Genomic DNA, 26,611 nt, shown 5'->3' with positions numbered 1-26,611 from the left:
GAGCAGAACAGAGCAGAATAGAAAACAGAACAGAAAACAGAAGAGAAGAGAACAAAACAGAACAGAATAGGATAGAATAGAATATAAAACACAACAGAACAGAGCAGAACAGAGCATAATAGAAAACAGAAACAGAAAACAGAACATAGAGCAGCATAGCGTAGCGTAGCGTAGTGTAAGCAGAGAAGAGCAGAATAGAATAGAATATAGAATAGAATATAGAATAGAATACAGAATAGATAGGATAGGATAGATAGGATAGATAGGATAGGATAGGATAGGATAGGATAGGATAGGATAGGATAGGATAGGATAGGATAGGATAGGATAGGATAGATAGGATAGGACGGAAAGGAACGGCATGGGATGGCATGGCATAGAACAGAATAGAACAGAATAGAAGAGATCAGAAGAGAACAGAACAAATAGCTTTTGAATTCATGCTGGAACCCATCCCCAGATACATCGTGGAGAGAGAGAGAGAGACGTTCCCGGAGGCTGGGCTCCAGCACAAGACTGAAAGCTTGGAAGACACAACCCCTGGTCCTGGTAACTGACCTAGATTTGATCCTGTGATGAAGATCAAAAGAGATATAGACACAACTTAGAACCACTAATGTAGAAATCATTGAAAGTTACAAGGGATCCCCCCACACTTCCAAGTTTGCAAGTCTAATGTCAACCCCCACCCCCCACCCCCAACATACCTCAGTCCACATAATTGCATTTGGGCACTCGGCAGCCAGCATGTCAATTCATGCCGTGCCCCATGGTCATGGGACTCCGGTTTTTGATGGTTTTACCAGGAAGTGGCATTTACTTCCAACTTCTCGCGAAACCCGCTGAATCGTGGAGAGTGTGTTTGCTTAAGAACAGTGATGTTCACTTAACGACAGCCATGAAAAAAGCTGTAAAATTGGATCCAGTCACAGAGTCAGTTACTTTATGGCTAGGGTCAGTGGTGGTCATAACTCATATTTGTATGTTCTGCATTTCTATGAATTTAGCTATGTCAACAAAGGAAATATTGCCCAAGGCTTTTTCAGATTGTAATACTATATGGTGATGTTAACATTTAAAAGGAAAATTAGTTTCTTCAGAGGTGGGTTTAACAAGACATGGTTTTACAAAATGAAATAATAGAGGAGTATAAAAAAGCTGAAAGAATTTATTGAGAATAGTCTTCAAATAAAGTGTCAGCGTTCCAAATATCATCCAAAATTAAATCAGAGTTCAAGGCAGAACTTTCCTTAAAGTTCCAATTTATTAAGAGAGCCATGTTGGCACACATATGTGGAAAACCCGAATCTGAAAGCTTCCTGGGTTTTCCACCCAGTTGAAAGTTCATGATCTTGCCCCCCAGACCCACAAGTCCATCCCATGGTCCAATCTTCCACTGCCATGCTGGCAGTTCCACCCATCCAGTTCTGGTCAGGTGCAGAGGTGCGGAGACAAAGGATGACCTTGGGCTTCTAGAAAGGAATGTTTTATTTTGACAACAATACATTCTACTCCTTACTATTCCCCCTCCCAATTATCCCACTAATGAAACAGCATAGTAAAATAAGAGAGAGTTTGGCAGGCCAAAGATCCTAAAAAGAATATGACCGCAGGCCTGACATAAAGATAATAAAATAAACACGACAAAGATACAGATGTTAGGATAATGTGGGTAAAAAGAGAGGACCAGAGGTGGGTTCCTACCAGTACGGTACGGTTCGGCTGAATAGGTAGCAACTCCGGCGGACACGCGCCCGAACTTGTTCTATCTTTGGTGGTGCCATCTTTGTTTTCTGTTCTGCACATGCACAGAACAATCTTCATTGTAAAAAATGTATTTTTTTCCTTTTTTTAATGTTGTCCACATGCGCAGACTGTTTTAAGTGCAAATGTGCACATACGCAGAGTGCGCATTTGGCATTTGCACAAGTAAAGCGAGTGCTCTCAGGCAAAGATTTTCAGGCGCCAAACCAGTAGTAAAGGCAGCAGGAACACACCCCTGGAGAGGACATTTTATTCTACATCGTAGCAAGCGTAAGAAGCAGAAGGAATAGAAAAGAGAAGTGACTCTAGAGGAGATAAAGAAGAAGGAAGAGGCATTACAGAAATTTCCAGGGAAGAAAAATATGTTGTAACGCAGTGGTTCCCAAACTTGGCAACTTTAAGACTTGTGGACTTCAACTCCCAGAATTCTCCAGCCAGCTCTGCAGAGCTGGCTGGAGAATTCTGGGAGTTGAAGTCCACAAGTCTTAAAGTTGCCAAGTTTGGGAACCACTGTTGTAACGAGTTCAGCCAGTTTGTCTGTGTTAACCCAAAGAGAAATGAAAACAAAAATGACTTGTGCAAAGCAGAGAAACTTTGCATTTGTGAAAATGGTAGGCATCTCAATTGCAAAAGGGGGAAAAAAGCCATCTAGTATTTCTCATCTGCTGTCTGGTTTATCGTATGACAACGGAGCTCACGCTCGCTGGGCCTCAAAGACTGTGATGGGAACAAACACAGAAGCTGTGAGCCTCACTGTTAGTGCAAGGGCAGCCAGAGAGATGGGAGATGTATACATTTAATAAATAAGATGAAATAAAACTCTCAATATTAGTTATTAGATTAGAATAGAATAGAGCTGGAAGGGACCTTGGAGGTCTTCTAGTCCAGACGGCTTGCTGAAGCAGGAGAACCAAGCAGGAGTTATGCCTGATGCCCCAAAGCTCTTACTTCAATATCTGTTACAGGTAATCCCTGGCTTGCAACCAGCATTTGAGCCCAAAAGTTCCATGCGAAGCAAAACAATTGTTAAGTGACTTTGGAGACCTTTCTTGTTGTTAAGTGAATCACTGCAGTTGTTAGCTTAATCACACGCTTCTTAAGTGATTCTGGCTTCCCCATTGACTTTGCTTGTCAGAAGGTCACATGACCCCAGGACACTGCGACCGTCATAAATATGAGTCAATTGCCAAGCGAGTGAATTTTGATCGTATGACCATGCGGACGTTGCAACGGTCGTAACTGTGAAAAATGGTCATAAGTCATTTTTTTCAGTGTCGTCATAACTTGGAAAGGTCACTAAATGAATGGTTGTTAAGTCAAGGTCTAACTGTATAGGGAACTCTCCTTGCTCTTCCTTCCTTCCTTCCTTTCATCTTCTGCCATGAAGACAAAACATCCTTCCTTTCAGGCCTAACTTGCCTTTCTTTCTTTCTTTCTTTCCTTCCTTCCTTTCTTCCTTCCTTCCTTCCTTCCATCCATCTACTGCCATGAAGACAAAACATCCTTCCTTCAGGCCTAACTTGCCTTTCTTTCTTTCTTTTCCTTTCTTTCTTCTTCTTTCTTTCCTTTCTTTCCTTCCTTCCTTCCTTCCTTCCTTCCTTCCTTCCATCCATCTACTGCCATGAAGACAAAACATCCTTCCTTTCAGGCCTAACTTGCCTTTCTTTCTTTTCTTTCTTTCTTTCTTTCTTCTTTCTTTCTTTCTTTCTTTCCTTCCTTCCTTCCTTCCTTCCTTCCTTCCTTCCTTCCTTCCATCCATCTACTGCCATGAAGACAAAACATCCTTCCTTTCAGGCCTAACTTAGGGGGGGAAATAGAATGCTCCCAATGTATGATATAGGGATGCAGTGCTCAGGTGTCTTTTTTGGAATCTGGTCCTTCCTTGGTCCAGAGTCTTCACAAACCAGGTGATGTTGCCGATGACTGAGAGAATCCAGGTGAGTTTTTGGATGCTGAACGACACCGTAAAAAGCAATACCAAAGACAGATGATGGCTCCTGCATGAAAAGCGGGGGGGGGGGGGGGAGAAAGCAGAACCTTTGCATATTGGAATATACTGGGGTGGAGTGGGGGGGGGTGTCTATGACAATTTGCCATGGTCAACTTGCCACAGCCAACTCACCATGACTAACTCACCACAGCCATCTCTCTGAGGGACAACTCATTCCTAGACAAGAGTGACACTAATACCAAAGAAATGGTGGAATAGAATCATGGAAGAAAGAATACAGAAGGAGGGACAGAATTAAATGTGAATGGCAAAAATTAAACTATTTTTTATTTATTGTAAATAATTAAATAGAATTGTTAAATTGTCGCATAACAAGTTGTCCATGATGAGTTGGCTGCAGTGAGTTGGTCATGATGAATTGGCTGCAGTGAGTTGGCCATGGCTAGTTGGCCATGGTGAGTTGGCTGCAGTGAGTTATATATACTTTATTTACGGTCACAGACCAAAACACGAGTACTTGAGAGACCGCCTTCTGCCAATTACCTCCCTACGACCTATAAGATCCCATAGATTAGGCCTCCTCCGCATTCCATCGGCCAGCCAGTGTCGGCTGGCAACTACAAGGAGGAGGGCCTTCTCAGCAGTAGCCCCGACCCTTTGGAACGAGCTCCCCGTGGAGATTCGTACCCTCTCCACCGTCCAGGCCTTCCGCATAGCCTTGAAGAACTGGCTCGCCCGTCAGGCCTGGGGATAAGAATTGCTACCCCGCCCGAATGATGAATGAATGTTGCTTACTATTTTTATTATATGTTGTTGTCTTAATATTGTATTCCCCTCTCCCTGGTTTTCTGTGAGCCGCCCTGAGTCCCCTCAGGGAAAAGGGCGGCCTACAAATGCTAATAAACCACTAAACCACTAAACCACTACTACAAAAGAGACATAAGAGAATTGATCATAGTATCATAGCAACCAGTCACCAAAAGCTTAACTAAGGGTAGTTACAGTGTTCTCCTCCTCTTGACCATGACTAGTTGGCCATGGTGAGTTGGCAGCAGTGAGTTGGCCATGGCTACTTGGCCATGGTGAGTTGGCTGCAGTGAGTTGGCCATGGCTACTTGGCCATGGTGAGTTGGCTGCAGTGAGTTGGCCATGGTGAGTTGGCCATGGTGAGTTGGCCATGGCAAGTTATCCCATCCCTGGGGGGGGGGGGGTGTAGGGTCTCAGCCATCTTACAAACCTTGGAGGCTGTTGAAGATTGTAAAGAGGAAGATCTGTGGAACTAAGAAGACCCCAAAGGACATGAAGAGCAATATCCAGGTGGTCCCCAGGAGGAAGGTCATTCCAAGAACGGTTCCCACATCTTTGCAGGTATGTTCCTGAGGCCGACGAAGGGGGTGAGCTCTGAGCTGTCTAAGCTTCTGCACCACCAACACCAAGATAACCATGTTGAATAACACGGTGCCACCAACATAAGCAAGGGTGATATGGCTCAAGATGGGGGAGGTGATCCAGCATCTGGAAGAGAAGAAAACGCAAAGATCAGAGGCTCCTTTATGTTTCCAAGAGAGACCAAGAAAAGTCTGTGTCAACCCATCAGAAGCCAAGGTGTGATGACCCAGGACACAGCACAGGGATAACCCAAAGATCTGGCAGTTCAAACCGCCCCTTTATTCCTCCAAATTACCCCAAACGCTCCCATGTTTCTGGCAATTCCCAGAACAGAGTGATAACAACACCCCACCCCACCCCCGCCACAAACCTCAGGCAGCCTCTAGCTGCAATTAGTCCAGCCCAACAAGGATGCACAGCAATAAATCCAAATTTATTTGTCAAATCAAGGAGTTCAGGAAGCAAACAATGCAGGTAATTAGTCCAGAATGCCAGAAGGAATGCAAGGACTCTTGGAAAGTTCAAACGTCGGCACTCAACACTTCAGGAACTCAGTGTTTGTTCCCAACAAATGCCCCTCCCCATAGTGTCTCCTTAAGTCTCAGTCTCCAGGTGTGCCTTGTGAAAATGCACAGAGCCCTCTTCTCCCAAGTAGCCTGCTCAGTCTGCGCTGCTCACACCTTCTCGCCATTCTCTAAGCCCTTGGATCAGGAGAAGGTGGTCCTTGCTCTTGAGCTCTGTCTCTCATGTTCATCCTGCCTCTCTGTTCCTCCCTGCCTACAATCTGTCCTAATCCTGAAAGTGAATCTGGCTTCTCCATTGACTTTGCTTGTCAGAAGGTTTCAAAAGCAGATCACGTGACCCTGAGATACCGTGACTGTCATAAATGTGAACCAGTTGCCAAGCATCTGAATTTTGATCACATGATCATGGGGATGCTAGAAAGGACGTAACTGTGGCTTTTTTCAGTGCCGTTGTAACTGAATGTTACTAACCAAGCTGTTGTAAGTCAAGGTCAGTCATTTGTCTGAGATGGTACAGGTTCTCCTGCTTGAGCAGGGAGCTGGATTAGAAGACCTCCAAGGTCCCTTCCAACTCTGTAATTCTATTCTATTCCATTCCGTTTCATTCCGTTCCATTCCATTCCATTCCACTCCACTCCACTCCACTCCATTCTTCTTATTCTATTCTATTCCATTCCACCCCACTCCACTCTTCTTATTCTATTCCATTCCATTCCACTCCATTCTTCTTATTCTATTCTATTCTATTCTATTCCATTCCATTCTATTTCATTCTGTTCCATTCCATTCTTCTTATTCTATTCTATTCCATTCCGTTCCATTCCATTCTTCTTATTCTATTCTATTCCATTCCATTCCATTCCACTCCATTCTTCTTATTCTATTCTATTCCATTCCATTTCATTCTATTTCATTCCATTCCATTCCACTTCACTTCACTCCACTCTTATTCTATTTCATTCCATTCCACTCAATTTTTCTTATTCTATTGTATTCTGTTCTGTTCCGTTCCATTCCATTCTTCTTATTCTATTCTATTCTATTCCATTCCATTCCATGTTGCTGTTTTTTTTCAATGCTGTTGTAACTTCAAGGGGTCACTAAACCAATCTTGTATATCAAGGCCCATCTGTATAACATATAGGAGTTAAAACTACACAGCTGAGGCAGCTGCTTCCCTACTACTCACATGGAAGATTTATTGTATTGAGAGCCAGTGTTGATATCATGCTGATTATAAGCCTTCTTCACGCTAAGGAAGCTGACCAGGACTATGATTCCAGGGAGCCCTGCAGAAGGAGAGAAGAAACAGCGATGGACTCCAAAATAAGAGTTTAGCAGGCCTATACAGAGAGTCCCAGGTCTAGAGGCCGCCAAGGTACCACCAGTTCGGCCGAACCCACCACTGCAACAGATGTAAAAGAGTGAGTAACCTGATGTAGCATTTAATTTTGGGTGAGATGAGGAGGGGAGGGAAGACTGAAGACTTGCTGGCTAGGAATTCTGGGAGTTGAAATCCACAAATCTTAAATTTGACAGAATTGGGAAAGAAGTACGACCACAATTGAGCCCCAAATGTCTGTTGTTAAGTGAGATATTTGTTAAGTGAGTTTTGCCCCATTTTACGATCTTTCTGGCCACAGTTGTTAAGTGAATCACTGCAGTTTTTAAGTTAGTAACATGGTTGATAAGTGGATCTGGCTTCCCCCGTTGACTTTGTTTCTCTGAAAGTTACAAAAAGGGATCACGTGACCCTGCGACACAGCACCCGTCATAAGTATGAACCAGCTGCCAAGTGTCCAAATTTTGACCACATGACCCCAGGATGCTACAGATGTTGAAAGTGTGAAGAACGGTCATAATTTTTTGATGCTGTTGTAACTAAATGAACTATTGCAAGTCAAGGACTGCCTGTATTTTAGAACAGGAAATTTCCAAACTTGGGAACTTTGACTAATGGATTTCAACTCCCAGAATTGGATGCGGAATTCTGGGAATTGGAGTCCACAAGTCTTAAAGTTGCTAAGTTTGGAGAAACCAACTTTGGAGAACAAGAGCTCTGAATTTGCAGCAAGACTGGATCAGCTGCCGTCTTTCAGGATAGGATAGGATAGGATAGGATAGGATAGGATAGGATAGGGTAGGATAGGATAGGATAGGATAGAATCAGAGGTGGGTTCCTACCACAGAACCAGCAGTGACCCAGGCTCGCCACGCCCTGAACCAGTTCCCCATCACTGCCGCCATCTTTTTTTTTTTAGTTCTGCGTATGTGCAGAACAATTTCACTTGAATTGTAGATGCACACGAAGCACATGCACAAGAGAACTGGCACTAACAATGGTTGAAACCCACCCTTGAATAGAATGGAATGGAATAGAGCTGGAAGGGATTTTGGAGGTCTGCTAGTCCATCCCCCTGCTCAAGCAGGACACCCTAGAAGACCTCCAAGATCTCTTCCAGCTCTATTCTGGATTTGAATTTGAAGGCTGCTTGCAAGCTTTAAAACCCAGATTCTCAATTTGAGAATGTGGGAATATTGAATAGTTCAGAATAGAATTCAGAATAGAACAGAATAGAATAGAATAGATATTGGAATGAAGGATAGGATAGGATAGAATAATAACTTTATTGTCACTTTGAAAGTACACTAATCAGCATACATAAAAGTGAAATTTCATTGCATTCAGCTCTCAAAGGGTCACCACCTCCAATATGCATTACAATATACACTACACCTAACTTGCAGAGTTTGTGTCATGTGAAAACTGGAAGAGGGTGTGCTATGGACACTGTTTGGATACTGGAAGATAGAAAAGATAGGAAAGAGAGATAGAAAGGAAGCTAGGAAAGATAGATAGATAGAAAGGAAGGAAGGAAGGAAGATGGGAAAGATAGATAGAAAGAAAGATAGGAAAGACAGATAGAAAGGAAGATAGGAAAGAGATAAATAAATAGAAAGAAGGATAGGATAGGATAGGATAGGATAGGATAGGATAGGATAGGATAGGATAGGATAGGATAGGATAGGATAGGATAGGATAGAAAGAAAGATAGGAAAGATAGATAGATAGATAGATAGATAGATAGATAGATATAGATAGATAGATAGATAGATAGATAGATAGATGATAGATGATAGATGATAGATGATAGATAGATAGATAGATAGATAGATAGATAGATAGATAGATAGATAGATAGATAGATAGATAGGAAAGACAGATAGAAAGAAAGATAGGAAAGACAAAAGTCAAACTATTGTCCTTGTTAATGCCTCCTTTCTACTATTCAGATGTGACTTCTTTCTCCCACTGGAGAAGCTCAGGGCAACTAATTTTTCAACCAGATGCACAAGCTGCGTTTCTTGCTTTGGAAAGCGAGCAAGAGTCAAAGGAATTCAGAAGGTGACTTCACGCTGATGTGTTTTCCCAATGCGGGCAGCCTACAAATCCTTACCCCACCCCACAGCACACAGCTTCAGCAGGTAACGGCTGATGTAGGAGTTGTAGACTCTGATCACCAGCAAGTAGAGGTGGAAGCCCTCGATGGCCATCCAGGTCAAACTGCAGAGCAAGGAGTAGTGGAGGAAGGCAGCCAGGATGCTGCACCACGGCGGATGGTCAACCAAAGTCTTGCTGATCAAGAATGACACGTTGAGAAAGAAAAGGGCGCCCAGGAGATTGATGTGGATCTTTGTGGTGGAATCGTGATAGAGTTTCCTACAAGGAGAAAAGGAAAGGAGATCAACTGCAGAATTGGAGCTGGTAGGGTCCAGAAAGGAGAGAAATACTGCAGGTAGTCCTCGACTTACAAACACAATTGAGCACCAGATTTCCCCTGCTAAGCAAGACAGTTGTTCAGTGAATTTTGCCGCATTTTACGACTTGTCTTGCCACAGCTGTTAAATAGATCGCCGTAGTTGTTATATTAGTAATGCAGTTGTTAAGTGAATCTGATTTCCCCGTTGACTTCGCTTGTCAGAAGGTCGCAAAAGGGGATCCCATGACCCTGGGACACTGCAACCATCATAAATGTGAGTCAGTTGCCAAGCACTTGAGTGTAAATCATAGGACCAGGGGCATGCTGCAACGGTCATAAGTATGAAGAATGGTTCTCAGTTACTTTTTTCAGTGCCGTTGTAACTTTGGATGGTCACTAAATGTTGTCAGTCAAGGACTACCTGTATTTTCATTTAGCAATAGCACTTAGACTTATATGCCACTTCACAGGGCTTTCCAACCCTCTCTAAGCATTTTACAAAGTAAGCCTATTATCCCTAACAATCTGGGTCCTCATTTTAACCATCTCGGAAGGAGGGAAGGCTGAGTCAACCTTGAGCCTGATGAGATTCAAACTATTGGCAATAAGTAGAAAGGGAGGGAGGGAGGGAGGGAGGGAGGGAGGGAGGGAGGGAGGGAGGAAGGAAGGAAGGAAGGACGGAGGGAAGGAAGGAAGGAAGGAAGGAAGGAAGGAAGGAAGGAAGGAAGGAAGGAAGGAAGGAAGGAAGGAAGGAAGGAAGAAGGGCAATAGCAATAGTACTTAGACTTATATACCGCTTCACAGTGCTTCACAGCCTTCTCTAAGCGGTTTACAGAGTCAGCCTATTTGCCCCCAACAGTCTGGGTCTTCATTTTACCCACCTTGGGAGGAGGGAAGGCTGAGTCAACCTTCAACTTTGATCCAGGTGAGATTCGAGGGAAGGAGGGAGGGAGGGAGGGAGGGAGGAAGGAGGGAAGGAAGGAAGGAAGGAAGGAAGGAAGGAAGGCAGGCAGGCAGGCAGGCAGGCAGGCAGGCAGGCAGGCAGGCAGGCAGGCAGGCAGGCAGGCAGGAAGTTAGTAATAGCACTTAAGACTTATATTCCACTTTATAGCTGTCTCTAAGTGGTTTACAGAGTCAACCTCTTGCCCCCAACAATCGGCATCCTCATTTTACCCATCTTGGATAATGGAAGGCTGAGTCAACCTTGAGCCTGGTGAGAATCAAATTCTTGGCAGTGGACAGAGTTTGCCTGCAATACTGCATTCTAACAACTGCAAACCATGCATGCATGCATTGAAGGAAGGAAGGGAGGGAGGGAGGGAGGGAGGGAGGGAGGGAGGGAGGGGGGAGGGAGGGAGGGAGGGGAATATTAATAGCATAGCTATGCTGGCTGGAGAATTCTGGGAGTTGAAGTCCACAAGTCTTAAAGTTGCCAATATTGAAGACTTCTGATTTAGACATGACCACTTCTTAGTATTTTGCAGTCCTCTCTAAGCGTTTTACAGAGTCATGCTGTTAGATTGGGTAAAGGAAGGCACACAAAGGCTCCAGTAACAACAGCTCTTTATTGCAAGTCAGGGTAACATCCGGCTGGAGAGGGGTCAGACAGCATCCCCTTTAAAAGGGATCTGTCAGACCTCTTGACCAATAGGATTTGACCTCTGATCCCGCCGGAACAGAGGACCTTGGTGGAAACCTCTACCAGTGGCGGGGGGGATATCTAACACATCCTCTTGCCCCCAGCAATCTGGGTCCACATTTTACCCACCTCGGAAGGATGGAAGGCTGAGTCAACCTTGTTTTCCTTCCCTAAATTAAATTGCTTTAAATTATTTCAACAATTTGATGGTTACCCATCTCAGTAAGATGACCCTGCTCAGCATCCAAGAAATTAAAGCCAGAAACTGACATATCCTCGTTTCTCTGTGTCCCTCCTTGTCACTGTGCCTGGGAGACCATTTCTCTGACCCTGAAAAGGGTCACCTGGTTACCTGGAGAGAAGGTATAAGAAGATGGTGATGAAACAAGCCGACGCTGAGATTCCACAGCCGATGTCACTCAGAAAGGTTAAAGGAGTCAGCAACCTTTCATCCACAGGTTCTGGAGACAGTTTCTGAATAAGGGGAGGAAGAAGAAATGGCAGAGCCAATTACAAGGGAAGGGATGTGTATGTATTTCTTGCAGAGGTAATAAATTCCTGTCTTCCACTGGAACCTCCATTATCCCCCATCAGCACAGACCACAGTGTCTTAAATTGATGAAATGTGACCTGGACCTACACATGTTTTAGATACTCTAGTATCCAGTAAAGGAGCATGGTCCACACAGAAGGATTCGCTACCTTTAACAATGTGTTAGACCATAGAATAATAGAGTTTAACAGATTAATAGAGTTGGAAGGATCTTGTAGGTCTTCTAATCCAACCCCCCACCCAAGCAGGACACCCTACACCATTTCTGACAAATGGCAGTCCAGTCTCTTCTTGAAAGTCTCAAGTGATGAAGCTCCCACAACATGTGAAGGCAACTTCTGTTCCATTGCTTGATTGTTCTCACTTGTCAGAAAATTCCTCCTTATTTCTAGGTTGAATCTCTCCTTGATCAGTTTCCATCCATTATTCCTTGTTTGGCCTTCAGGTGTTTTGGAGAATAACTTGACCCCCTCCTCTCTGTGGCAGACCCTGAGATATTGGAACACTACTATCATGTCTCCCCTGATCCTTCTCTTCTTCTTGATCAGTTTCCATCCATTATTCCTTGACTGGACTTCAGAAGCTTTGAAAAACAGGTTGACCACCTCCTCTCTCAGGCTGACCCTCAAGTATTGGGACAGTGCTATCATGTCTCTCCTAGTCCTTCTCTTCACTAGACCAGCCATGCCCAGTTCCTGCAACCGTTCTTCATACATTTTAGCCTTAAGTTCCCTAATCCTCTTGGTTGCTCTTCTCTGCATTCTTTCTAGAATCTCAACATCTTTTTTATAGTGTGGAGACCAAAACTGGATGCAGTATTCTAGGGATGATCTTACTAAGTTGGAAAGGACCTTGGAAGTCTTCTAGTTCAACCCCCTGCTCAAGCAGGAGACTATATATCATTTCAGACAAATGGATGTCCAGTCTCTTTTTGAAAGCCTCCAGTGATGGAGCATCCACAGCTTCTGAAGGCAAGCTACTCTATTGGTTGATTGCTCTAACCATTAGGAATTTTCTCCTTAGTTCTAGGTTGCTTTTTTCCTTGGTTAGTTTCCATCCATTATTTCTCATCTTGCCTTTTGATGCTTTGAAAAACAGTTTAACACCCCTCATCTTTGTAGGAGACCCTCCAATATTGGAACACTGCTACCATGTCTCCCCTGGTCCTTCTTTTCATTAGTGAATGTGCTAATGTGCCAAGTGTTATGAGATTTCAGCAGATACTCGTGTTGTTGCACAAAATGGACAACATTTTTTCTCAAGTGCACCCATGCTCATCAGACATTATTCCTGGGCCAATCAGGCTCTCTGTTCGACTGTATAGTTTAATAAGTTTTTTAGATTAAAGGGTACTTAAAATATTGATCCCAAAGGCAACTGAACTTTATTGGCTTTTTTCCCTTGAAAACGTTTCACTTCTCATCTAAGAAGCTTCTTCGGTTCAGTTCTTCGGAACTGAAGAAGCTTCTTGGATTATCAATTATTTATTTAATTATATCTACTATCACTAAATGTCACTGTTTAACTAGTTTTAAGTTATATTCTTCCATCTATCAAACTGTATCTTTCCAATAACAAAACAATCTTATATCTTCTGCCATAATATTTTAACTCAGATATTTATACATGTTACCCTTATACCTCCATGTATACAATGTGTAGTGTTATGATAAGTAATAATTGGATATGAATATTGAATGGTACCCATGAAAGGAAGATTAGAAATTCTTTTGGATTATATACAAAGGTTAATAAAAAAGAATCAAGTTAGATACAGTTAAGTTTTGATTATTAGGGGGGAAATGTTATGATACAGGATAAAGGAGGGATAATGATGACAACCTATATATATAGAGAGAGATATATAATATAAGGAAACTAGATGAAAATTGCCAACAGCGATTTGGAAAAGAGGATTTGAAAAGTTTGTTATTAAATATTATGGATGTTTAGTTAGAATAGGACATAAGGATTCAGTGTCAGTGGGGGATTTTAGAAATATTAAATGAAATGCCAGTATTTGGTTATGTATTAAATCTTGGTATATTTTATGATGAAGGACATTTAAATTATTATAGTCAAATGAAAATGGAGGTATAAGGGTAACATGTATAAATATCTGAGTTAAAATACTTGAGTTAATAGGAATTATGCTTGATGACTGTGGAAGAGATGCACGAAAACCTTTTGTAACCAACTGATACACTTTCCGTGGCACGACATAACCGCGAAAGTCAAAAGCGCGCCGACAACACCGCGGCGCTAAAACCGTGATGTCAAAAGCACGCGACAACAGCGCGCCGACAACAGCGCGCCGACAACAGCGCGCCGACAACAGCGCGCCGACAACAGCGCGCTGACAGAAGCGTGATTTAACTTAAGGTAAGGTTTAGGGTTAGGTTTAGGGTTAGGTTTAGGGTTAGGGTTAGGGTTAGGTTTAGGGTTAGGGTTAGTTAGGTTTAGGGTTAGGTTTAGGGTTATTTTTAGGGTTATGTTACAGTGCGCTTCTGTCGGCGCGCTGTTGTCGCGCGGTTTTGACGGCGCGGTTTTGTCACCGCGCTTTAGTGACACGCGCTTTAGTCGACCGCGGTTTTGTGGTGGAACCACACTTTCTACAGTATGTAAAAAAGGAAGATTTTATGTGTTGTGTTTGTTTTGAAAATAAAAATAAATTCTATTTTTTTTAAAAAAAGAAGCTTCTTGGATGAGAAGCAAAACGTTTTCAAGGAATAAGCCGAAAAAGTCCAGTTGCCTTTTGGAAAAGTAGCTTGGGGACAACCATGAGCTGGATGGGAATCTCTATAGAGATTTAGGCTGTTGACCTGCTACAAGGCAAAGCAACAACCTCTACCATCTTCATGACTTCTAGGGGTCTCTTCTTCTAGTTCTCTCTGGGGTGGAAGAGAACATCCTAACCATTGCTGCCCCTTCTAGGCAATGGGTGCTTTGTGAGTGGTTATGCCTATGCACCCATCACATGCTTTCCAAATTCTAGAGTTTCCCTATCACCCAACAGTGCCTCTTCTTACCTTAGACCCATGACAGCGAATCTATGGCACACGTTCCCAAAGTGACACACAGAACCATGTCTCCTGGCACACGTGCTATTGCCTGTTCCTCTTCTGGGTTTCTCGCATGCATGTGCGCATGACGATCAGCTCGCCTTCATGTGTGCAGCAATGCCAGAAACCTTCTGGTTTCCAGTGTGTGCAGGCACGCTGGCCAGCTGATCATCATACGTGCAATCATGCCAGAAACCAGAAGCCCACCTGGCTGGGGCACATGTGTGCACCGGAAACCGGAAGTTCATTTCCCGACATGCGCATGCCTCCTGGGCGCTCCTCTTCCAGGTTGTGGCCCCGATGAGTGTTACGAGTGTTACAATTACGACCACAATTGAGCTCTCCCCTTTTGGCACTCAGTGCCGAAAAGCTTCGCCATCACTGCCTTACATTGTTACTCTCAAGCGATCAAATGGCATGACTGTGCAGGCAGAAATAATCTCTTCCATTGCCTTCTCTTGGCATTTAGGTTCATGCTAAGTAAAACTACATAGAACTGGGCATACTTTGTGCCTCATTTTAGGTGAGATTACAAGATAGCTGCCAAAAGACCATATGGAAAAAGATTGAGGTTCTCTGCTCGGTAGGACTTCATTTCCACCGAGGGGCCTTCAACAGAGCAAAGGTTGCATCCAAAGGACTCCAATTTCCCAGAAGACCTTCTCAAGAAGAAGTTGGTGCACCAGAGACCCGAAGAGCAACTGGCTTACCACAAGGACAGCAAAATAAGTCAGATGGCTGCATTTGCAGAGAACAACGTGCTCCTGGCTGGTGTCGGTTTCACAACCTTCTGTTCTCCATTCCCCCAGGTTGTCCTCTCCTGGAGACAAACAAACATCCTGCTCAAGTAAAATAGCTACAGCTGCCTGTTTTGGGTTCTTTTTTTTTAAAAAAAGAATGCACAATACAGGTTGTCCTCAACTTACGACCACAATTGAGCCCAGAATTTCTGTTGTTTGAGTGAGACACTTGTTAAGGGAACTTTGCTCCATTTTACGACATTTCTTGCCACTGTTGTTAAGTGAATCAATGAACTTCTTAAGTTTGTGACGTGTTTGTTAGGGGAATCTGGCTTCCTTGTTGACTTTTGCTTGTCAGAAGGTCACAAAAGGGGATCATGTTACCCTAGGACACTGCAACCGTCATAAATATGAGTCTATAAAAAGGTCTCCAGGAGGTGCACTGCAATATGTGGGTTTTTTTTCCTTTTTCCTTTTTTTTTTCTTTTTTTGTATTCAGATGTCTATGCACTGTTCGTATTATTTGTGTTTTAAAAAATACATTAAAAATAAATAAATATGAGTCAGTTGAATTTTGATCATGTGACCATGGGGATACTACCACAGTTCACTTTTTTCAGTGCTCTTGTTAACTTTGGTCACGAAATAAACTGTTGTAAGTCAACGATTACCTGCATAGGCTCAACCAACGTAATAAATTGGGTATTTGTCATTCAACATGCTGTGAAATCATAATTTCATCATATAGTGAATGAACCAGGTCCTCCCATCAAGATGGACTTGAATTTACATCTTTGGGCATAACATTTTGGGTCAACCCACCCATTATGTTTTCTTGACCCAAGTTTAAGACTAAGCTTGTTGTATGAACTCAGCTGAAATGTCCCATAGCATATTTGAGCCATTCACATTTATATATATAAGGTAAAGGTTCCCCTTGCACATATGTGCTTGTCATTCCCAAGGGGGGCGGTGCTAATCTCTGTTTCAAAGCCAAAGAGCCAGCGCTGTCCAAAGACGTCTCCGTGCTCATGTAGCCGGCATGATTAAATGCTGAAGGTGCATGGAAACCCCACAACATGAATAAACATGATGATACCTCCTGACTACCAGACATCTGGAAACCAGCCCTAGTCAACAAACGAGCCCCATCCACCACCCAGGCCGTTACAACACAAAACAACAACGGACACACAGCCAGCATCAATCAGCACCAATCTATCAATCATGATATAACCACACAACCAATCATTCCACTTACTGAAACAAAGCCTGAAGATGGTGAGTGAGACCTTGCCGAAACGTTGCCAAGACAATCGTACACGAGAAAAGACCCGAATACAACAAGACCAGTTATATATATATATGTGTGTGTGTGTATGTGTGTGTATATATATATATATATATATATATATATATATATATATATATATATATATATATATATATATATATATATATATAATATAATATAATATATATAAATATATAACACAAAATGTGTAACAAAGGCAACAGTAAAAATATTGGGTTTCTGTCGTGATGGACTCTTGTGACGAGCCGATTGACAGATAATGGAAGCTGTTAGCTTCCTCCTATAATTGGGGCTTACCAGGGGTTGTGACACTATATATATATATATGTGTGTGTGTGTGTGTGTGTGTGTGTGTGTGTACTGTATGTATATATGTATGTATGTATCTAAATAAAAGATGCAATGCAAAAGTATTGAAAACCAGCAGCATAACAATAACATTACAAGGATCAGCAAACATCAGATAGAACTAAGTACCTGCCTAGTTGAAAGAGATCTGTGTGTATTCTTCCACCTTTCCCAGATACAGAGATACACCTATTAATCTGACATGGCAGTGGGGGAGCCCCATGTTAGTCTACAGTAGCCTAAAATCGGGAGGTATCTGCACACGCTTTTTCTAACAATGTATGCATATCAAAAGGGATATAAGCATTTGCAAGTTGTAGCTTACCTCATTATAAAAACTCATCCCATCATCACCTTCTTTTAACCACCCCATAATCCCTTGCAGGGTGGAGTTTGGGCAACTGAATGGAGCTAGCAGAGTGTTTTAATGGCCGGATGCCCTTCCCTGTTGCCAATGCGGAGTTTTGTTCAGCTGATACATTCTCACTGTGCCTCTACCTAGGATTGAACTCACAGCCTCCTGACTGTGAGGCGAGAGCCCCACCTCTAGGCCACCGTACCACTCCTAAAACTCATCCCATACATCTGTCAAAAGTAAGCTACACCTCATAAAAAGCCAATGCTTTTTAAGAAAACATATTAGTTGGAAAAGGTGTGATCAGGCTCCTTCATGTTAATTCTTCCTCAGAAAGATGTTAACCAACTATGGATTCCAAGTTACAGAATTACAGAGTCATAAAGTGGGACTGGACTCTGGAAGGTTTCCAGTCGAATCCCCTGCTCACACAGAAGGCCCTAGGCGTACTTCCAGGTGGGCGAGTAACCATAGAAGGAGGGATAGGAGCAGGGGTGGATTCCAGCGGCCATTGCTACTAGTAAAAAAAATTGTGCACTCTGCACACGTGCACATTTTCACTTAAAATGTTGTGCGCAAGCGCAGAACATTTTAAGTGAACATTTTAAGTGAACAATTTTTTTTTACAAAATATAGAAAAGATATTTTAAATTTTTTTTAAATCAGACTGTTTTAACAGCACGGAAGAAATCATCCTTCTCAGCTACAGTTACATCAGAGACATGGACAGTAACATCCCATAATATTAAGCCCAAGCACTGAAATGAGCATTGCATTAAAAAGAGAACATTCACATGGGAAATGGCATTTTAAAAAAGGGGGGGGGATAACATTTTTTCAATGAAGATTGTTCTGAGCATGTGCAGAAAAGAAAATCAAGATGGCACCGCCAATCATAGGACCAGTCCACCAGAGTTACTACCTATGCAGCTGAACCAGACCGAATAGATAGGAACCCACCTCTGGATAGGAGAGATGGAACGGGGTGACTATAAAAGAGGAAAGGAGGCAGGATAAGACAAAAACGTTTCGACCTTACCTGTTCCTTCCACCCAAAACACGCAGGTCTTGCTGAAGTTAACCTAGAATGGTTAAGAGAGAGAAAACGAGAGAAATGTTGATAATCAGCAGGGGATTGGACTAGAAGACCTCCAAGGTCCCTTCTGTTCTATATTCTATATCTCCAACGATCCCAACCAAAGCAAGCACACTCCAGACCTGTCAATGTCTCAGTGCAAAATTTTATTGAGTACACCATTTCGGCACTGTTGAAGGCAAAACCAGCACTACCTAATTCCTGCGCAAACCCCGCATAGTTCAATATGAGATTCCCCCTCCTCCACTATTAGTGCCACATCTCGGAGTTCTGACTTGCTTGAGTTCATTAGTCCAAGCCTTGACGCTACCTGCATCGGGCATTGCAAAGAGTAGATTGATCCATTAACTGCATAAATCTAGACCTTGTGGCCATTCAAAACATCTGAAGATTAAATCTGATGCAATGAGGTTTCATTTTTTTAAGAAAAGGTTTTCTTTTTAATTTTGGCTTCTTGTACATTCACAAATATACATTTCTCATAAATATCATTAGTGTTATATATTATCCTTTAACATGCATGCTTCCATTCTTTCCCTAAAGATATAATTGTTAGCGTTCCAAATACCATGTAGAATCCTGTCAGGCCTGCATTTATATTCCTTTTAGAATTTTGGCCTGCCACACTTTCTCTTATTTCATTATGCTGTTTTTTTAAGTGTAGTCAATGGGAGGTAGGAATAGAAGGAGTAGGATTGTGGAATGTATTGTTTTTCATTCTTTACTAGAAGCCAAGGTCATCCTTTGTGGGCGTGGGGACAAGATGATGAACTTTTAACTGGGTGGGATTCCAACTCTGGAAGTTACATCAGAATCCCACCCAATTAAAAGTTCATCATCTTGCCCCCACACCCACAGCCCATCACATGGTCCTATCTTCTTCTTCCACGCTGGCGTCTACGCCTAACCTCTTCCGGTCAGGTGTACTGGTGTGGAGACAAAGGATGACCTTGCTTCTAGTAAAGAATGAAAAACAATATATTCCAAAATCCTACTCCTTCTATTCCCCCATCGACTACACTTAAAGAAACAGCATAATGAAATAAGAGAAAGTGTGGCAGGCCAAAATCCTAAAAGGAATATAAATGCAGGCCTGACAATAATACTATATTCGACCTTGCCTTCCTGCCATCCTCTACATCTCTCTTATATTACAACAACCCTACTTCTACTTCCCTCTTTCTTTCTCTTGCCCACCCTTCTTCTCTACTTTCCTATTTCCTCCTCTCCTTTCTTATTTCTTCTTCCTCTTCCTCTCTGAGGTTTCTTCCCACATGCCCTTAACATCTGCTCTCTTTTGGGGAGAGTTGGTTTTCATTCTACCAGAGCGCTAAGACCTATTAAGGGATGATGCCCATGGCGGCATCACTACTCACCAATGAATGATTATGCCAAAACCTGATTTCCACAGGTTCACGAAGGTTGCTGACACTCATGTTCCCAAGACTGGCTCCTAAGATGTCACCACTCAGCAAGGAGCTGTTTTGTTTATCCTGCAAGACAAGGGGGGAGCTAAATTAAAATGGAATGGGGTAATTTAGAGTTCAGTGTATTCTAGGTTCTGAGCTATGTGAGTGAACCAGACCATCTCCTTAAGCCATGGTTTATTTGGGCCCAGCATGCTATGTATACAGGACAATTGGGTTGGATTAACATAGGGTTGGTTTAGAATATTGTATAAACTCAACCAGAAAGTTTCTGACCGAGTGAGGGCCTGAAATCTCTTATCTGTCAACTCATAAAATTGCCATGGTGAGGAAAGAAGGGGGGAGCTCATTCCACGCATACCTTCGGCTAGAGTCGGATCTCAGATTACTACAGCAGGCTTGTGAGGCGTGCACCTCATTGGTGAATGTGATTTATGACACAGACTGAGGGGAGGGAGGAAACAGGGGCAAAGTTCAGGGATAATTAAAATGAGGTCAGATCTGACTGCAATGGGGTATTGCAGAAATGGTGTTCCTAATAAATGACTGGATTTCTTTTGAAACTTGGCTTGAGGCTCACGAATTAATTAGGGCACCTTTTGGAAACCTGACATTATCCTAGTCTGATAGATTAAGAAAAGAGAAGCTGTTTTGGCCAAAGAGACAAATGGATTCTAAATCAGATAATGCTGAGCACACTTCCCTGCAGGCAGGACCATGTTTGAACTGTCTTTCTTCTTTCCTGTCTTCTGTGTATTACGAGTTACAATAGCAAAATCTTGAACAGCTGCAGGGATTTTGTAGGAGATGACCAGACTGATTCTGAGGGAGGGGCGAAACACGTCATCAGTCAGGAGTACCTGCGCAACCCACAAGAGAGCTCAGTCCAAATCTGAGTTCCTTTCTATTTGTAACTCCTGCTAATTTCCCATGACCGTTAGTAGTTCAGATTCTTATAGAGAGCTTAAGCTCTCAATAAATCCTTATACATATTTGTACTGTCTGGATCTCCTGATTACTGTGGTGCTTAACAGATTCTCTACCCACACCACTGTCAAACTATTAACTAAGGGTGCATTACTACTACTATTAGTCTTCTCAGCATTCCTATCACCCATCTCCTCCCACTTATGACTGCAGGACTGTAACTTTGTTACTTGAATCCTTATGATTTATATTGGTATTGATTGTTTCCTGATTGCTTATTTGTACCCTATGACTATCATTAAGTGTTGTACCTTATGATTCTTGATGAATGTAACTTGTCTTTTTATATACATTGAGAGCACATGCACCAAAGACAAATTCCTTGTGTGTCCAATTACACTTCGCCAGTATTCTATTCTATTCTATTCTATTCTATTCTATTCTATTCTATTCTATTCTACCCATTTCTTATACACAAGAAAATCAACACAGGGCAACCTTGAGCTTCTTCCTTACTCACACCTCCTTTCCAAAACTAAGCATGTATCTTATAAAACATCCATTGAATTAATCAATCAAATCTTTATTATGGTCATAAACTAATATGAGAGCCATGGTGGCACAATGGTTAGAGTGCAGTACTGCAAGCTACTTCTGCTGCCTGCTGGCTGCCTGCAGTTTAGCAGTTCAAATCTCACTAGGCTCAAGGTTGACTCAGCCTTCCATCCTTCTGAGGTGGTCCCAGATTGTTGGGGCCAATATGCTGACACTGTAAACCACTTAGATGAGGGCTATAATGCACTGTAAAGTGGTATATAAGTCTAACTGCTATTGCTAAAAGCAGCTGTTGAATCCCTTGTTCAAGGTTGTCTCCACACTCCTCTACTACAATTTTGTATATATTCATCAGCTTCTGCTCTAAGGCCAAAACGGGATTAGGAAACTGCCACTTTTGTCTCCAAACCTGGGAAACTTCAGATTATTGATGATTGACCCTCTATGCCAAATTCCCACCCCTGTCAGCCCCTGAAAGTTGCAGCAATGGCCTACCTGAAAGAGGCAAGAAGCTTTCAGGTAAATGCAGATAAGCCTTGTTTCCTTTGCAGGAGTTGTTTGGACACTCTCCAAGAACGATTTTGGAAAATTCATGGAATGGTGACTCTCTCTCGAAGCATCATAATCCAGCTGTGTGTGTGAACAAAGAATAGAATAATTCATAGACATATTCTGTCAACTCGCAAAGCATCCTTGGCCTGCTCTCGAGTTGCCATAGGCAAGGGGGATGGGAAACTGACAAAGCAGCATGGCAGCCACAAACAGAAGCACATCCCAGATGTATCTTTCTCAAGGTATGCCAGAGTTACCCACAGCCGGTTGGAGGGGAGTGATCTGTACAACCCGGGAAATTGCTCTGTGATTTATGACACACCTTGGAGGGAGGGAGGGAGGGAGGGAGGGAAACATGGTCATAATTGGGCCGTAAAGTACATGGGGTCAGAGTTGGCTTCACATGAAGCTCCTAATAAATAACTGGGTTTCTTTTGAAGCTTGGCTGGAGGCTCATGATTTAATTAGGGCATCCGTTGGAACCCTGACATATTCTTATTCTTGTGCCATATCCATCATTGGACATTGGCGATCATGTTGGCAATCCTATTTTTATCAACAGCTGCACGAGAAAGTACTGCCGAGTTTTGTTCGAAGCAGTCTGGAGTAGAATTAAACATTCTATAACAAGGATCAAATAACTCGACCACTATTTCTCAATCTTGACAACTTTTAAGCTGGGTAGATTTCAAATCTTAGAATTCCCTAGGATGCTGCCTGGAGAATTCTGGGACTTGAAGTCCATATATCTTCAAGTTGGCCAAGTTGAGAAACACAGAATTAGATAGATAGTGTGGAGAAGGAAAAATACTTACTAAGACATTCTTACTATCGATAGATAATTCTTTGGAATCGTTGTTGTTCATTCTGCATATTAATGTTTGAATATTAGGGTGTCTAGTAATGAGGAGGTCCCCCTCGAAATGGACTTCCATCATAATCTCCTCCAATTTCCCAAGAATTCTATAAGAGGAAGAAAGAAAGAAAAGAAAGAAAGAAAAGAAAAGAAAGAAAGAAAGAAAGAAAAAAGGAAGGAAGGAAGGAAGGAAGGAAGGAAGGAAGGAAGGAAGGAAGGAAGGAAGGAAGGAAGGAAAAAGCCATAGGTTTTATGAGAGGAATAAATTCTGGAGTAATTCAGTGATCAATTTTCAGATTACATTATTTGTACAATTGGTAGATCAACATATACCAGGAGGATCCAACAGATAATCAATAACAGTCTCTTTTATTTCATTGCTCTATAGCAATGTTTCTCAAAATTGGCATGTTGAAGATGGATTCCTGCTGGCTAGCAAATTCTGGAATATTTCTTAAAGTCACCAAGGTTGAAAGGCGATGTCAGCCTCTGCTTTGCTGCTGCTTCGGCTGCCATTGAAACGGGGAGGGGGGCATGGTATTTGGGAGGGGATTGCTAATTGTGCTGGAGGAAGATTCTCAAGTCTCTGCTGCCTGTCTTACTGCGCATGCGGAGGAGGTTCCCGCCAAGGCCAACGGCACTGACATTCCATCTTGATGATGCCTTTCGAAGTTATCTCACACCTGACACTTGGAAGAATTATGATTGGACTGTAACTGGGAAGCCAAGGGGTGGGAAATGGGTTATTCTATATATCAATTGCTTTCGCGCCTAAATAATCAGTCTTCGCTTTGCTACGCTTCTAATCATTTATAATTAGTAAAAGTACACTTGATTTCTATCAATGGAGTCTCGTGGTTTTCTTTCCTAATTATTCAATGGAGGAGTGCTGACAATAAGCGAAGACTCTCTCACACCCCACCAGGAGTTTTCAACCTACCGTGGGGGGTGTACTCGCAAGAAGGAACGGAAAAAAAAATGTCATTGCAAGCGAGCGATGATGAGGAGACTGGAAGAGAAACTGCAGAACCATCTTTACCTGAAAGGCTAGCTGGCCTAAGGGTAGAAGAGCCTGTGGTTCGGCCCCGTTGGACTTTGGGAGTGGGGCAAAAAGAGGATGCGGAGAATTTGGATGCAGGAGTTACCAGAAGGAAACAAAGGGAAAAACCAGCGGACTGGGAAGAAGCTATGACTGAGTGGAGGTCCCAAAAGAGAGCGATGGAAAGAGAGCAAACGGAAGAATTTGAACAAAGGTACTCCATGCATAAATTTAGGGAGGGTGAAGAGGCCGAGGGGGGATGGGAGCAAACAAGCCCAGAAACAGCCTCCCCCCCCCAGCCAGGGCTGTTGCCAGAGTAGCCCCCCCCCCCCCCAGAAGACACAGAATGGCAAAAGTCCCTCCCTTACCAGTAAAATATAACGGTAATGCCAGAGACCTGGGTCTTTTTGTTATTCAGATTTGGAACTATATGGAACTTTATGGGCCCGATTTAGAAACAGATGCGATGAAAGTGCGAATGGTTTTACTTTCTTTGGAAGGAAAAGCGGCCGATTGGATGGTCAGCTTACATCAATGCAACTCCCCTCTCCTGAGGAATTTTGATGTCTTTATGACTGCTCTAAAGAGGAGGTTTGATGATCCGCTGATTGAGAAATGAGGGAAGGTGAAATTTATGACCCTAAAGCAGGGAGATAGACCAGTGACTGAATATATTCAGGAGTTTCAACAGCTTTCATCGTATATGAGGGGTTGGTCTGAAGAGGTGCTCCTGGATCAGTTTGCATTGGGATTAAATGAGGACATTTATCAACAATGCGTTAACAGACACCTTCCCAAGCGAATGGTTGCTTGGTACAAAAATGCAGCAGACGTTGAACTAGACTTGATTAGACTTCAACGTGCAAAAGAGGAAAAAGCAGAGAGATCGCCCCCCCCCCCAGCTCAAAGGCCCCCATTCCGCGTCAGGGGTGAAGGGAAGGGAAGCTCCGCGGCAAGGCCAAGCCTTTCACGTGCTTCCGTTGTGGGAAAGGAGGCCATCGAGCCATGGATTGCCGCGTTAAACTTCCTCCAACTGCCCCACCCCCTACCAAGAGGGAAGGGAAGACCAGCAAGGCCCCGGGGAGGAAGAAGGAGGCTGCCTTCGCTGCTGAGAATACCCCCCAGCATTTCCGGCAGGAGGCGGAGGAGGAAGCGGACGTGACCACCAACTACTCTGATGACTCCGATGACGACGCCTCGCCATGTTGGGTGAGTTCTACTAAAGGCCCCAGGTTGATCCCGATTGAGTTAAGGTTGCCACCGGCTGGGGAGACAGCTTTCCGCCCTCCTCGATTCAGGCTGTTCTAGATGTATGATTAATACTGCAATGGTTGAGAAACTGGGCTTGAAATTGTGGACTTTAAAAACCCCTATTGTTTTTTGCCAAATCGGTGGATCCATTGCAGGTGGGGGGGCCGGCCCATTTCTACACTGAACCTCTAGAGATGAAAATGGGCACCCATGTAGAATTGATCTCTTTTATTGTGGCACCTGGGATGGACAGACCCCTTATTTTGGGACTCCCCTGGCTTCGTAAATGGAACCCTCGCATTAACTGGAGGGAGGGATGGCTGCGCATCCGGACCAGCACAGCCCCAGACGGGGATGCCAATGCCCCTGAGCCTGGTGGCTCCAGCCCTGCATTGGCCGCCAGGGGCGAGGAGAAGATTGAGGGGCAAGAAAAGATTCCGAAAGAGTATTGGGACCTTTAGGGGTTTTTTAGTGAAAAATCTTCAGATAAACTTCCACCCCACAGACCCACTGACTGCTCCATCAAAATTTTGCCCGGAGTGCCACTTCTAAAACCCCAAATATATTCTATGTTGCCCAGAGAGATGGAGGAAATGAGGAAGTTTATTGACAAAAACTTACAAAGGGGTTTCATTGAACCAGCCAGACCCAAGGTGGCAGCCCCTGTACCATTCAGGGAGAAGAAAGATGGCTCTCTTCGTTTATGTGTGAACTTTAAGAACCTTAATTCAATCTCTTCTCATAATCTCTACCCTTTGCCTCTGATGAAGGACATGCTGGCCCAACTGGGAAAAGGCCGCATTTTTACTAAACTGGACTTGAGGGAGGCATACTATAGAGTCCGAATAAAGGAGGGGGATGAGTGGAAGACTGCTTTCAACTGCCCCCTGGGTTGCTTCCAGTTCCGTGTAATGCCCTTTGGCCTGCAGGGGGCACCTGCAGTTTTCATGCAACTAATTAATGAGATTTTGCATGACCACCTTTACAAAGGCGTTTTCTTTCCTAATTATTCAATGGAGGAGTGCTGACAGGCACTGGACTAAATTGTTGTTTTCTCTTTGTAGGTTAAGTTTATTCTATGGTTTCCATTAAAAATGTTTCCTAGAACATCTAAATAACATCACAAATATTCTCAAATATCCTTTTCCTCTGATAAATGTTCAGAAATTATATATCCATACATTCAATTTCTTTGTGCATTCAGATTTTGAAAGGCTGCCTAAAACCCAGGAACTAGAAACCTGATATATTTAGAATGCATGGTAGGAAGTCTTGTATGGAGCTTCAGATGAAATTAAATATAAGGACAGATATAAACCGCTGACTTCTATAATACAATGTTTAGCTAGAAAAGGATATAAGGATTTAGTGTCATTGGAGGATTTTAGAAATAGTAAATGAAATGCTAGTATGTGGTTATGCATTAAATCTTGGTATATTTTATGATGAAGGACATTTAAACAACTATAGTCAAATGAAAATGGAGGTATGATGATGGTAACATATA

General features: G+C 42.9%; 1 protein-coding gene across 1 annotated transcript in view; it reads right to left on the bottom strand.

Annotated features, from left to right (window-relative positions):
- Positions 1-3,498: 3,498 nt before the first annotated feature.
- ADGRG5 (adhesion G protein-coupled receptor G5) overlaps positions 3,499-26,611 on the bottom strand; it is a 40,235-nt gene continuing 17,122 nt past the window's right edge. Inside the window, exons 4-13 of the mRNA XM_032231086.1 lie at positions 22,774-22,921; positions 21,902-22,036; positions 19,874-19,990; positions 18,441-18,483; positions 15,354-15,463; positions 11,381-11,502; positions 9,087-9,349; positions 6,818-6,917; positions 4,953-5,230; positions 3,499-3,761 (exon numbers count right to left, since the gene is read on the bottom strand). Coding sequence (XP_032086977.1) covers positions 3,661-3,761; positions 4,953-5,230; positions 6,818-6,917; positions 9,087-9,349; positions 11,381-11,502; positions 15,354-15,463; positions 18,441-18,483; positions 19,874-19,990; positions 21,902-22,036; positions 22,774-22,921 — 1,417 coding nt within the window. The 3' untranslated portion in view covers positions 3,499-3,660. The remainder of the gene's footprint in view (positions 3,762-4,952; positions 5,231-6,817; positions 6,918-9,086; positions 9,350-11,380; positions 11,503-15,353; positions 15,464-18,440; positions 18,484-19,873; positions 19,991-21,901; positions 22,037-22,773; positions 22,922-26,611) is intronic.

This window comes from Thamnophis elegans, chromosome 14 (assembly GCF_009769535.1).
Source record: "Thamnophis elegans isolate rThaEle1 chromosome 14, rThaEle1.pri, whole genome shotgun sequence".
Classification (NCBI taxonomy): Eukaryota; Metazoa; Chordata; class Lepidosauria; order Squamata; family Colubridae; genus Thamnophis; species Thamnophis elegans.
The sequence above is the reverse complement of the archived record's forward strand: the minus strand, read 5'-3'. Positions and strand labels throughout refer to the sequence as shown.